This window comes from Notechis scutatus, chromosome 2 (assembly GCF_049901735.1).
Source record: "Notechis scutatus isolate UNSWTSFEM ecotype Mainland chromosome 2, rNotScu1.2, whole genome shotgun sequence".
NCBI lineage: Eukaryota > Metazoa > Chordata > Lepidosauria > Squamata > Elapidae > Notechis > Notechis scutatus.
The window spans coordinates 190,464,533-190,478,883 of NC_142010.1; the positions used below are offsets into that span (position 1 = coordinate 190,464,533).

General features: G+C 39.0%; 1 protein-coding gene across 1 annotated transcript in view; it reads right to left on the reverse strand.

Moving 5' to 3' along the window:
* The window catches only part of ADAMTSL1 (ADAMTS like 1), a 252,080-nt gene that overhangs the window by 135,568 nt on the left and 102,161 nt on the right, over positions 1–14,351 (reverse strand). Inside the window, exons 6-7 of the mRNA XM_087957646.1 lie at positions 7,923–7,997; positions 2,719–2,876 (exon numbers count right to left, since the gene is read on the reverse strand). Of these exons, the coding sequence (XP_087813772.1) occupies positions 2,719–2,876; positions 7,923–7,997 (233 nt within the window). The remainder of the gene's footprint in view (positions 1–2,718; positions 2,877–7,922; positions 7,998–14,351) is intronic.

Here is a 14,351-nt window from a genome sequence, read left to right on the forward strand (position 1 = left end):
GAGTGGTTAATGTCTGGAATACTCTACTTGACTCTGTGGTTTCTTCCCCAAACCCCAAAAACTTTAACCTTAGACTTTCTACTATTGACCCCACCCCTTTCCTAAGAGGTCTGTAGGGGGCGTGCATAAGCGCACCAATGTGCCTACTGTCCCTGTCCTATTGTTTCTTTTATTTTTTTATTTTTCTTACATGTATCCATGTATTCATAACTATGTTTTACTTATACCTATTATCTTGTAAGCAATTGACAAAAATAAATAAATAAAATAAATAAGGGAACAACCCAAAATTACCCATACCCCTTTTACTTGAAAATATTCACAGAGAGAGAAAAAATAGGCCATCACTCAAGGGCACTGAGTACTTCATAAACACTGTAATATTTATCCATTTTATTCTTGATTTGCAAATACCAACTAACTAATTAACTACCTATCCAGTCACTGATTATCTACCTAGCCAATCAATCTAATTTCCCAAAAGACAAGGTTGTAATAAGGTATTTGTATAATTACACATACTCATTCACTTTGCTTCACACAGGTAGGCCAAAACTAGCTGAAGAGTGGGATGGACTGAAATCTTTTCCTCAACTCATGGCTTGCAGGTGAAGAGGATTTCCTGCCTCGGCTTCACCTTATGATGGGATAAAAACTTCTACTTGCTTCACTACTGTCTACTGCCAACAACGTTGGAGTCAAACTGCAAGACAGACACTCCAATGGTCCTAGTCCTAGTTTCTAAACCAGGGGTGTCAAACTCGTGATGACATGTTACGTCACGTGATATATTGCAACTTTTTTTCCCCTTCGCTAAACCGGGCGTGGCCAGTGCATGATGCATCCAGCCTGTGGGCCATGAGGTTGACACCCCTGGTCTAAATCATGTAGCAATGAAACTGGCACTATTCCCTTTGCAGCATAATCTACATTTCTATCCGTTAACGATCATGGCATCAAACCATTTTTGTTTGGGAGTCCTCAGTGAAAAATTATGGTACCCTAAACTTGATACAGATTGTACGCCTTATATCTTAAAATCTCCAGGCCCTTCTGACCCACCTTCATCTGCTCCAAAATGTTTTATTATCTTGTAATTCTCAAAGGCTTACATTCCACTGTGCCTCTTTCCTCTCTGTAGCATGTGTGTATTTTACTTTCAGCAATGTGTTTTCAATTACTTGGAAGAATAGGAGAAAATTAATAAGAAGAAAACATTAGTGGGAAGAAATAATTTGATTCTCACTGCCAGTTCTACACAGAGCTTCTAAGGTATCTGTTGATTTCTCAACCAAAGCTCACTTGCTCATTGTAACAAACAGCAGAGCTTAATTCTGCTCGTTTCTTTAACAATTCAAGAGGTTTTCCTGAGTTATTCTCCTGTAGCAGTTCTGAAATGGGGGGGAAGCGGGGAAGGCAAAGGGCAGAAGACTAATATAATGTGAAGATTTAATTGCAACATAGTCACTTATGGACTATGTTACTTGCAATAATTCAAGAAGTACTGCAGTTCCCATATACAGGTAGTCCTCGACTTACAACTATTCATTTAGCAATCATTTAAAGTTACAGCAGTACTGCAAAAAGTGACTTATGACCCGTTTTTCACACTTAATGACTGTTGCGGCATCTCCATGGTTACATGATCGAAATTCAGACGCTTGGCAACCGGCTCATATTTATGACGATTGCAGCGTTCCTGAGTCATGGATCCCCTTTTGCGACCTTATCACAAGCAAAGTCCATGGGGAAGCCAGTTTCACTTAATAACTGTGCTACTAATTTAACAACAGCAGTAATTCTCTTAACAACTGTGGCAAGAAAGGTCGCAAAAGGGGGCAAAACTTACTTAACAAATGTCTCACCATGTCATGTCCCTGTCAGAATCTGATTCAGAGAGGGAGGTCTAGTAGCTGACTATGGCTCCATTGGCTGTGGAAGAAACTGGGGAAGGGCAAAGTCCAGCTGGGCAGAGCAGGAGAGAGGTAGAGCAAGGGAGAGGTGGTTTAGAGGAAGATCCAGGCCCACCCCCTCTTCATTCAAGGGCATGCAGGGAGGAATGGAAAAGGGAGCAACGTGAGTTGCATGGCTTACGGGGGAGGAAAGGGCCCTGATTCCCTTCATTAGCTGCAGCTGGGAACACAGTGTATAAAAAAAGGCAAGCTGCATGCAGCAAGCTGTTGGGAGCAAATTGTGAATTATCTGGTATCGTCAAGCCTTATCTGGGTTCCTGGCATTTTCCGAACTGTGTGTGTTTTGCTGGCCTTTCAAGTCTGCAATTCCTTCTCCTGCCCTGTCAAGTTAATTACTATAGCATGGTTTGTGTGGATTTTTATTTACAGTTTGTATGTACTTTGTATGTACTTTGAATTTCCTCCACTTAAAGACTGTTCTTGGGAGAGTTTTTTTCTCCAGCTGAAGGTAACCTGGACAGTGGGGGCAAAGCTGGAAGTACTAAAGGGACACTTCTTGCTTATTTGACTGTGTTGCCTTTGTGCCACACCACAACAGAAATTTGGGGCTTAATTCTGGTTGTATGTCGAGGACTACCTGTAATAGTAAGTGTCTGGCACCTTGGAATAGCACATTTTACTTATAGGAGAAACATAGTCTTGAATGTTATAGCAAAGTGAAGACAATGTCATAAGGCTACTTACTACTAAGCAGGCATAAATATTGCAAAATATTATTGTTTGTCAGTTGTTCAAAGCTTCTCACCTTTACAGTGAAATCTGCAGTGAGAGGACCAGGTATCCTCAATATCTCTTTGTCTGCAAACTTCTGAAACTCAACAGAAGAATTATCCACAATGAAGGATCCAGTGAAGCTGAGACTGTTTTCGCCCTTCACACCTTGCAGTGTTTTGGTTTCTAGATCTGACAAATACAAGCACATGGAAGAGTCACACACCATTGTTTCCTTGGCATAAAAAAATAGAGCTGTCAAGCAAAATGCTAGATATAAAGCATTATTTGTTTTCATTTGATTGTGTTATTAATGCTTCATCCATTTTATTTATACCATCCCCTCTGGGTTTCACTTTGCTTCCCTCTAACCTACTTATCTATTGTACTGTGTAAGACAGATCTATTTCCATTAGAGCTAGCATTTGTATTGATGTGTCAATTTCTCTGGACTTAGCCATGCAGAAGAGAGAATGATAGCTCCAAACTCAATACAGCAGGGGTGTCAAACTCAAGGCCCAAGGGGTGGATCTGGCCTGCGGGGTAATTAGATCTGGCCTGCAGGCCTCCCTGGAAACAGAGAAGGAATGGCCCGCGGTGCCTCTGCCAGCAAAAATGGAGCTAGGGAGGGCCGTGTGTGGCCTCCCCAAGTTCCGTTTTCGGCTGCGATGGCCTCCTGCCATCTGTATAGAGCTCGTTTTTTGCTGGCGGAGTGTTCGGGCCACCACAGGTGCCTCCAACATGAGTGACGTCGAGCTGGCCATGCCCACCCTGGCCACGCCCACCTGGCCATCTGAGGTCAAACACAACCCTGATGTGGCTCTCAATGAAATCGAGTTTGACACCCCTGCAATACAGGATAGTCATACACTGTATTTTCATTCAGTCCTGTCATCCACAGTGGTTCAAATGTCATTTCCCATTTTACAAAAAGCACTCACAATATCAGTTAATCGAAAGATGATACTTAATGGGTACGTGAGCATCGTCCTTTCCTTGAGTTGAGATTGAATTGCTACGCTACCCAGTTTTGAGAGACTGAAAATACATGGGTTAAGAGGAGAATATTGCAAAGGGCAGTGGCTGTTTTGGATAGAGCACACACACACACACATACAATTTTTGAATTCAGAACAAGTCATCTTTGGCTGACGACCACGATTGAGCCCAAGATTTCTGTTGTTAAATGAGGCATTTGTTAAGTGAGTTTTTCCCCTTTTTCCACCCTTTCTTGCCACACTTGTTAAGTGAATCACTTCTGTTGTTGATTTAGTAACACAGTTGTTAAGTGAATCTGGCTTCCCTATCGACATTGCTTGTCAGAAAGTCTCAAAAGGAGATCACACAACCCCAGGGTACTGTAACCTTGACTCTGCTGGTGTGTCTCTCACATACACACTCCTGGAAAAATGTGGCCTCTCTGGACTCTCCAGACCAGGGGTCGCCAACCTTTTGGACCTCAGGGACCACCAAACTCATAATTTTAAATCCCGCGGACCACTAATATGAATTTGACTGACAGTGGCTTGTTGATGTTGGTGGGAAAGTCGGTCCCATATTCCAGAGTTGCAGTAGTCACAGGACTGGTCCTTTGGTCATCCAGGAGCAGTTGCTCCTCCAGTCCATGGCAGGCCGGTGCACCCGGGTGGAGCAGCTGCTCTGGGATGACCAAAGGGCCAGTCCTGTGACTACTGCAGCTCTGGAATATAGGACCGACTTTCCCACCAACATCAGCAAGCCACCCTGGGGTGGATTTCTCTCCCCCACCATTAGTCTTACCTTCTAGTTCCACCTCACGTGGCTCTACTCAAGGTAAGGTTTGCGCTCAGCCGAAGGATGGGAGCTAGCGGGTAGGCGGGCCATGTGGGCAGCACAGCCTTGTGTTCCCACACAGCCTGGATTAATTGCTTTGGGGGGAGTGCTTTGGGGGGGAACATTGTTCTGCAGACCACCAAAATTTTCTCATGGACCACCAGTGGTCCCTGGCACACCAGTTGGCGACCACTGCTCCAGACCCTCTGGAAATTGCACAAGAGAGGTCTGCATTTACAGGGCCTCATAAAATCATGGGAAAATGCTTGCACAATTTTCAGACACCTCAGGGGCTGCACGAGAGCAATGTTTTCTTATGCAACTTCCAAAGGATCCATCACCATCACTGCTCTAGGCTTTTTAGTTTTATTTTGGAAGTTTACATGGTCAACATTTATCCATGATCAGTATAATAAGTATCCATTGCTTACTACAGGGGCATATCCCCCCCCCCAACCCAAGCATTTAGCAAGATCACAATCTCTGTGACATGTATTCTGCCTGCTTCTAAGACTACGCTCATTGCTATATATACTTTCCAAACACATTTTGCACTAATTTACCCAACGTGATACCTTAAATATGGTTAATTTTGCCTTTGTACTCCATTTTAATTGTGCACACTATCTCTTTTCTTCTTGCAAAAGCCTACTGGCATATGTAATGCATGCTTTAATGTATTTTATTGTTTCCTTTAATACATTTGCTCTTTCACTTATCTCATCACTACTGCCACTTATTTAGGGGAACGTAAAATGAATAGGGGAGAATTATTATCGAAACGGTGAGCCAGTTTGGTGTAGGGATTAAGCATCAGGCTAGAAATAGAGACTGTGAGTTTTACTTCTGCTTTGGGCTTGAAGCCAGCTGGGTCACCTTGGTCCAGGGACTTTCCTTCAGCCTTGGGAAGGAGGGAATGGCAAACTACATCTGCAAAACTTTTCCAAGGAAACTGCAAGGACTTGTCCAGGCAGTGTCTGAGAACCAGACATGATTGAATGGAAGAAAAAAAAATCTACACATGTACAGAACCTTTGATAAGTCAATTAATGTTATATTTGCTATTCCAACTACAGTTTCAATGGGTTAATAGCAATAGTAATGGCAGTTAGACATATACTGCTTCGCAGTGCTTTACAGCCCTCGCTAAGCAGTTTACAGAGTTAGTATATTGCCCCCAACAATCTGGGTCCTCATTTTACCTCATTTTATCTAAGGATAGAAAGCTGAGTCAACTTTGAGCCTGGTGAGATTCAAACTGCCAAATTGCAGGCAGCCGGCAGTTTTCAGAAGTAGCCTGCAGTACTGCATTCTAACTACTGCGCCACCACAGTCTTAAACTGGTTCTCTGTTTAAAGACTTATTGTAATTTAATTTCTACCCTCCAATACTGAGCTTATCCTTCAGGGCTACGGTTTCCAACCCTAGCTCTGTGGATTTGCACTGGTCTGCGGATTGCCAGAAACCAGGCCCCATCTACGGGACGCAGGAAGCATACAAAACCACATACTCCCTGGTGCAAGGAAAAACCTCTCTCCATGTCTCTGATCCTCAAAAGATTGGGGGCTTTTGCTTCAGGGTCTTTCTAAGCCTTGTAGTTAATCTAATAGTAGTCCAGACAGTGGCAGCTGTACTATTATAATTCTACATAGAAACGTATGCATCATGATACAACTACATCACACTGTAACTCCGCCCCCTCTTACTCAATGACTAAATACAGGGATAAAAGTAACAGACCATATCAGGACAAAAATCCTGCCCTAATCCAGTGGAAAATACTTGTTCCCTCTTTTTGTATTTCTAGACACTGGTTTCTGTAAAAGCTTTTCTCTCCCGCTCTCCTTAATTCCATTGGCAGCAGAGAACCAAAATGATAATGTTTATTAGTCTAAAAAACAGCATGCATGGCAAATAAGAGCCACAGGAGTAGAGGCCAAGCATTCGCAAAATAATATTTATTTCTTGGTATTCTATCTTGTAGGCAAATATTACATATTTTCCCCTCTTTCAAAGTTTATAACTTGCAATCTACTGATAAATGTTCACAATTATACATTTTACACCCAAGAACAAACTGTATATACCTAAGGTAGCTTATCAAGAGCACATAGAATATAATCCATCATAAAATGTCCTTAATTATGACAACATGACACTTCTTTTCCCTTTCATAGTTTTACTATTACTTATCTTACAGCTGACAACCAGCTGCAAGTATTTACTGTCTCTATAGGAGGATTATAATCTAAAATATGCTGTATGTTGTATGGTTTCTGTACAAGAGTGTACAATAGTTTCAGAAGAATTGGAGAAAAAGGTCAATTTAACTCTTCCGTTGAAAAAGAGACATAGGAAACTTGCTGGATATACATGCCATTCAGAATTCTATGCATAAATTGAGAGCAGCATATGTACAGTATGTATTGAAGCCAAAGCAAGATTAGGAATCAAACATGGCAACTCGGAAAAAGATATGTTGCATACCACATTTTATCTGTACAGGCAGCATAAAGGAAAGCTAAAAAGCAATATTGCTTAGAATATCATGAAAAGCTTTTTCTGCTCTTTTCTATCTTTATACATTCCAAGTAAGGAATCAGTATATTTTTACCACACGTCTCCAACGTGGGAGGAAACGAACTTCAAATGCCAACAAAAACTTAGATTTATTCACAATTTTTGCTTTACATTTAGATTTTTACTGGTCTTTCAATCCATGGCTACTGTAAATACATGCCCTATCGTAACTCTGTCAATCACATTCTAATTCAGTAAACTGAAGACCTATAAAGCTCCCAACCTTTTTCCTTCCATATTTTTATTTTCTATGGGTAACTCCTTTAATAGCACAATCTGGCTGTTGGTTCCTTTACTCTTTGCTCCATGAAACAAAGGTAAGCGTAAGAACAATGTGTTAAATTCATGAGTAATTCATCTCAATACTGTATATTCGTATCAACAAAAAACACATTTTACAGAAATTATGTACGTGCACATGCATAACTTATTGAGTGGAAAATCAGATAGTGGTTTTAGAACACACCCATATAAGTCAGGATTACCTTAGTTGGTATTATTACATTATTATTATTATTATTATTATTATTATTATTATTATTATTATTATTATTATTATTATTAAATTATTATTATTATTATTAGTTGTATGCTGCCTGATCCAACACCACTGTGCAGCTCACAACCATCAACTGAAGAAATTACAGTAAAATTTTAAAAAAAATTAAGCAAAAAGATGGCATCTCATGGTCATCTGAACTTTTGCAACCCAGATATGGACTCCCTGTGAAGCCCCTTGTCCTTGTTTCAATCTCCCTAAAATAAAAGAGCCATAGAGCCTTGTTTGAAATAGAGTTCCAAAGGTTATTAGAAGTATTTCAATATAGCAAGCGTATTTATACTTACATAAATGATCAGGGCCTTTCAGTACTAGGCGAACATGACGACTTCCGTAGGGAATAACAACAACAGTGTCATCCACTGGATTGGGGAGGCAGGGAAGCAAAAAAACACACATGGTCAACAAGCAAAGGAAGCTCAACCAAGCAGAGAAAACCATTTTCATGGGAAAATTGCAAGCCATACTTTGGTCACTTAAAATAAAAACACTCAAATCCAATGAACCCTGAAGAAAAACTAAATGTGAAACAAGCATGCTTTATATGCCCAGTCAATGGCCCTGTTTTCGAGAAAAATCTGTTTAAATTAAACAAAGTCTCTTGTAAAACAAACCCTTATGGTCTTAATGCATCAGCCTTTCTTGAAATCTACTCCTAGTTCTTCAAGAATTTGCACAAAGAATTTTCATGAATGTTAAAAAAAATAAAATAAACGAAGAAACATAATCAAACTTTAAAATTATTTTCTATGGCTAAAGTAAAGTATTTGCTATTATGATATTCAGCGATTATGTTACTGAGATGAAGTGGAGGCGAATGGGGAAGAGATGGAAGGATCCCTCATATAAATCTATGAAAATAACCGCTTTCTGCAAGAGAGTTGTAAAAACTCGTAAGTACGTAAGTATCACAGAAAAAAGAGGAAAATAACTATGTGATACCAGGATTAGCAGCCTTTCTCAGACTGTAGATCCTATTGTGCAATTTTGCACAATGATTCAGAAAATTAAATATAAATTCAACATGTCAAAATAAGGATTTTTTTTAAAATCTATCGATTATTCATTCATTTTAGTTCAAAAATAATTTTAATTTTTTATTGTATTATTTTAAACACAAGTAGTGCATTATATTATTTGAATAGAATGGAATGTATATGGTATTGTTTAAAGGTTATTAACATTCGCATGATTTAGATAGTTTAAGTCTTTAATGAGAAAGGAAAAATGTGGTTATGTTAATGTTAAATATGATTTCTAAGATGTTATTGTTAATATTTGTTTGTATCCCAACTTTATTATTTTTAAAAAATAATTCAAGGCAGTGAACTTACCTAATACTACTTTCTCTTCTATTGTCCCCACTTTCTCCTCTATATGCCCCAGATGGGTTGAGAGAGATTCACCCAAAGTCACCCAACTGGCTTTCATGGCTAAGGGAGGACTTGAACTCATGGCCTCCCACTTTCTAGCCTGGTGCCTTTTCCTCTAGGCCAAATTGGTCTGCAGCTTAAGGTTGCTTAAAATATACATCTAGTTTTGATAACTGCAAAATGCTCAAATGATTTATTGTATAATAAAAATTTCCATCTTAAGCTACATTTTAATACTAATATCAACTGTGCATTGTTACTTAATGTTGCTTGTGCATGTTATAATTTAAGAAAAACCAAAAAGGAAAAGAAAAGGAACAAAACCTAGTTGGTTCCTAACTTTCCCCCTTCTTTATGCTTCAGTGTTTATAACTATTTAGGCTCTATGTGCCCTGCTAAGATAGGGAGGCCCTGGAAAAACAAGGCAGCCATAAAATACTAAATAGCATTACATATTTGTGTGTTGTATGTGTATGGATCTCTATGTGCTTTTTCTAATACTTAAACTTAAAGTTGAACTTAAAGTTAAACTAAAACTCAACTTAAAGTTGAGTCAAAAAGCAAAACTGCTAATGCCCTTCTCTCAATACACAATTCTAGTACCATCAGATAAAAAGTACCACGAGTTTAGCCACCATACTGGGAATTGTAAAACCTAATAACTAAATTCCTGCAAAGGAAAGTTGCCAACAGGAAAACAAATGGCAGATGTGCATAAATTGCCAAGAGATCTTGTCAGTTGAGTGATAATCTCTAATAAGCAATAAATAATAGAAATCAAAGGTTGCTGTGAGACAGCGGGAAGAGAGCTATTTCCCCTCCTTCTTGCAGAGTCCCCAATGAAATTTAATAATGAAAATTTTCGGATACATAAAAGCAAGATATTTTTTTTTCACACAGTGCATAGTTGAACAATACATTTAGCTTGTAAGGATGATCTCTGATCTGACAACCATTAGTTTTGACAAGTATATCTTACTTCAAGGACTGTGCCTCTCATGTGCTGCTTGTGAGCCTCCTAGGGCACCAAACTGACCCAATGTTTCTGGATATATTATTAAGTCTTTGGTTTAGTTCTTTCTTTATATTTTCTGCAAACTCCTGCGCTCTATAAATGGTTTTTCGTAAACACAGATGTTGTATGATCAGTGGCCAACTCTGAAATACCTACCCAAAAGTGCATTTCCCCCCATTTATTTATATATTTATCATTACTTTTATTTATTTCAAAAAACCAGCTTTCTGGTTCTGGTTAGTGTGAACTCAACTTTCCTTTCAACACATTTCTTCTTTCAATCGTTTCATCTTTTAAACTGATTTAAAATAATGATGTAAGAATATTTGCTGGAAGCCAGTTCATCTTTGTATTTATTTTACACAGAGCTAATCATAGCTACACTCTAAAATGTTTTCATAAACGGACAGAAATGTCCCTTTAAAGTACTTCCCACCCACAAGTATGTTTTTCCATTTTCAAATATTAAAATGTGTTAGCAAGACCTTTTTGGTCTCTGTAATATAATAATAGGTTTAAAAGAAGTTAATGGAATGAGACTTGTGAAAATAGAAAGTCTGTGTTTATCTCCAGGTCATTTGAAGTACAAACAACCACAATTTTTCTTTATTTTCTTTTTAATTTCCAGTGAACACAATATTGTCAAAGGGGCTTTTGATATGCCTTCCTTCCCTCTGTGATATGGAAACTGTACTAAAACTGACTGATTGTTTGTAACCTTCTACTGGGTGAAATGGTCATCTAACCACTCCTGGGGAATTGAAATTTGGCAAAGCTGTGACTGCTTCAGTGCTGTTGTACTGTTGTGGTTACATGATCATCATTCCAATGCTCCCTGCCACTTTCCTATTAGGAAAGTCACTGGGGAAGCCATTGGGGAGTTGAACATTGCTCCCATTCTTACTGCTTTTTTTTTTTTTGCCTGCCCATGGTCATTCAGTTTCTCTGTTTAGGTAAGGAAATATATCTGAAACAATGACCCAACATGTCATATGTTGTCTAGTAGACTGAAAATTCTGCTGAAATCTTACTTTGCCTTTGAGTGTTTAGTTCCACCAAAGCCAAGAGAAGAATTTCAATGCCCTTTTCAAAGCCAAACCGGTAGAGGCAAAGAGCTATGCCCACTTTTGCCCAAGGTGTTCAGTCATATTATTGCCTCCTAGACTATCCTAAAGTTTGACATTAGCAAGAACATCTCTCTTTAGCTCCTTGGTTCTCTGTGATTTTGGCAAGGCAATATGTAATAAGTTGACGTAGATACAGGCTCCTCAACTTAAATTCAGCAGAAACTACATTAAGGCATTGCCAGATAAGAATCTTTATTATATGTTATTATATGTTTATTGTATGAATGAAAACACTTTATGGATCTGATTACCCTCTATTAACATGAGACTTGTAGTCTTCTCCAATGGCTACTGCGGTTTACATCTGGTTCTTTGCCCCCCAACTTTTCTACAATTTCATTGATTAAAAAACTTTCTGGTTTTTAGTCTCACAGCTATGTGAGATTTGGTTGCCATATGAACTCTTACATGATAATTCTACTTCAGACTGAGACACATTAATGAGACATTAATGTCTCATGACTCACACCTTGAGTTTACATGATGTATTAACCTATGGTTTGCTTTAATTTGTGGAATTAAATGCAATAAGCTGAGTTCAAAGATTATGTTGAGGAATAAAATATTGTTCACAAACCTTAATAATTGGGTTTATGCAACCAGCTAAACCCAAAGCACCAGTGCAACAGTTTGACCTAGTACTCGCATCCTGTTAGGTCATAATCTATGGTTTATGAATCATAGTGGCTGTTTCCACTTGTCACACCACGTCAGTCAAATATATCACAGTTTTAGAAAGCAGCACAGTAGTTAATTAATTCCCAAAATGAAACTTCCTGAGAATGGAACATATTCTTGGCTAAATTTCTTGTTTTAAGCTCTCTAAGATGTGAAACCAACTGTGTCTGAAGTTTCCTTCCTCAATACCTAGACCTTTGGCCTTGGCTACCATTTTTTGGAATCATTTCCCTTGATGTTACTTGCTTGGATTTGACCCTGCTGAGTACCACAGGAATATTTCTTTCTATAATCCAGAACCAACCCACCCCCCTCAAAAATGACACCATCTCCCTGAAGCTGCTCCAAGTGGCTGGGATTGATTTGGGCATGTCTAGGAAGCAACCTGAGTTCTTTATTCAGCACAGCTTCCAAACTGGGTTGTTCTATGGTTTAAAAAAATATATCCCAGATTCATTCTATAATGGGCCTAATAAAATCGGGGGATGTAGAGAAGGACCCTCAATTGCTGAACTGCCGAACTTTTCAAGTAATCTTTCATTTTTATAGGGCAAAAAGAGGACACCAACCAGATGTTTCTCCTTTAAGAAGAGTGTAGGAGGCAAGCCAGAGATGCATATCTTCTCTCACGCCACTGCTTTTCTGTTTCCAGCCCCTCTGGGATTGATAAACCAGCCCTATGAATACTACGGTAGTTATTTTTCTTAGAAAGGCTAATAGTTGCAATGTTACAGACATTTTTCCTCTTCCTTCCCTTTCCTATTTTTCCTTAGCAATGGATACAAAGCAGAAGCACAAAATAAATGCAGATACGAAGAGAAAATGAAACCAGTATGATGAAACCAACAGAGTGTTTGGAATGTTTAAAAAGAAAAAAACATTTCCAGCATATTTTTGGCACAGAATCTGCTAATTCAAAGTGCTAAAAAAATCTGAACCCCTTAAGTGTGACAGGATGCCTCTGACATTTTCCTGCTACCTGCTTAACAGATGTTCCTTTCCAGGCAAAAATTAAGGGAAAATCACAAATGAAAGCAAAAATGCCTCCATCCCCAGCCTGTGCCACGTATTATCTAGGAAAGGATTGTAAAAATGTGTAGGGTATCTAAGAATAAAATTATCTACAGACAACATATTTTTAAAAACATCTTTAAAATATAATATTCAGCCATCTGGGGAATATGCTGAGTGTGGACAGTCCTATTAAACAAAATCAGTTTTTGTGCTTTAATGCCTACCACTGTATGAATGTTCTTATGCTCAACTAATCTAAAACAAAAACCTTGTAGTTCTGTTTTCCTTTTTCCAAGAAACACTGGAGAATCTTGATAAAAGAGAAAGGAAGAGAGAATAATTTTTATTCCCCATTTCCTTTGCCCTGAGCTTCTTTTCCTGCTATTCTATTTAGTTCTAGAAAACTCCCAAATCTCTATTACATTGCTTTATTCCAGGGAGAAAAAAAAATGTATTCTTTTCTTTCTTTTAAAACGTTCCTGTGTAGCACAGCAGTTCCTTGATTGATTGTTTAAATTTGTAACATTAGGGTGCATGTCCTCCAACCTCAACCAGAGCACAAGGAAAACATTTTTATTGTGACCCTAGAATGCCCCATTTACACAAAATGTGCACTGGTTTCCAGATTATGCCCCTTCAATGACAATATGTTCTTAATATTTGAAAGTATTCCTCCTATGAGTTCCTTGGCTGTAAAAACTGCTTTTAATTTTTGTAGGAACTCAATTCCAATTGCACAACCACATCCGAATATTACAGGATTGCTTTATTATTCTTGGAATGTGACCTTTTTGTGATCTGCTTCTAGGGAAGTGCACTTTTTACACCTTTTCATTTCCTCCACAAGTCCTCCCTACATATATTTTTCTAACTTTCACAGAGTTAACTCATGGAGGCATTTCAATTGTATTTGTCTCCCCAACTACAACATCACTCAGAGCACAAGTTTGAAATGCCCACTTGGGTGCCTGCATATAATCCATGAGCTCAAATATGCATTTGTTCATATTTCCTCTCCGTTGCCTCTCTCCAGTCATGTCCAACACATTTCTCCCTTACAGTTCACAAAGTCAGGCACCCATCGGATTGCCCAGTTAGCTTCCAAAGGATTTCTGTAATATTTACAGTGAACAAATGGGAATCAAGCCACTATAAAGATTCACAACCCCCCCCCCCGTTTTTCTTTCCGTTATTACTAGCAGGCTGAGATGCAACAGAGGAGGAAGGAATCTGAAGACAAGAATCAAGAAGAGCCAGCGGTGCTATTCAGCCGGTTCGCACCTACTTGGGCGAACCGGTAGCAAGAATTTGGCGTGGGTCGCCAAACCGGTAGCAACATCTAGCTGGCCACGCCCCCAACCCAGTCGCCCAGTTTCTGCTCACTCGCTTGCCCCACCCACCCGATGCTCGCTGCCCCAGTTTAAAGGAGGACTGCTCCCCCGCCCTAGCCATGCATTTTCAAGCAGCCACTTGAAAACACATGACTGTGGGCGGAGCAGCGGTCCGTTA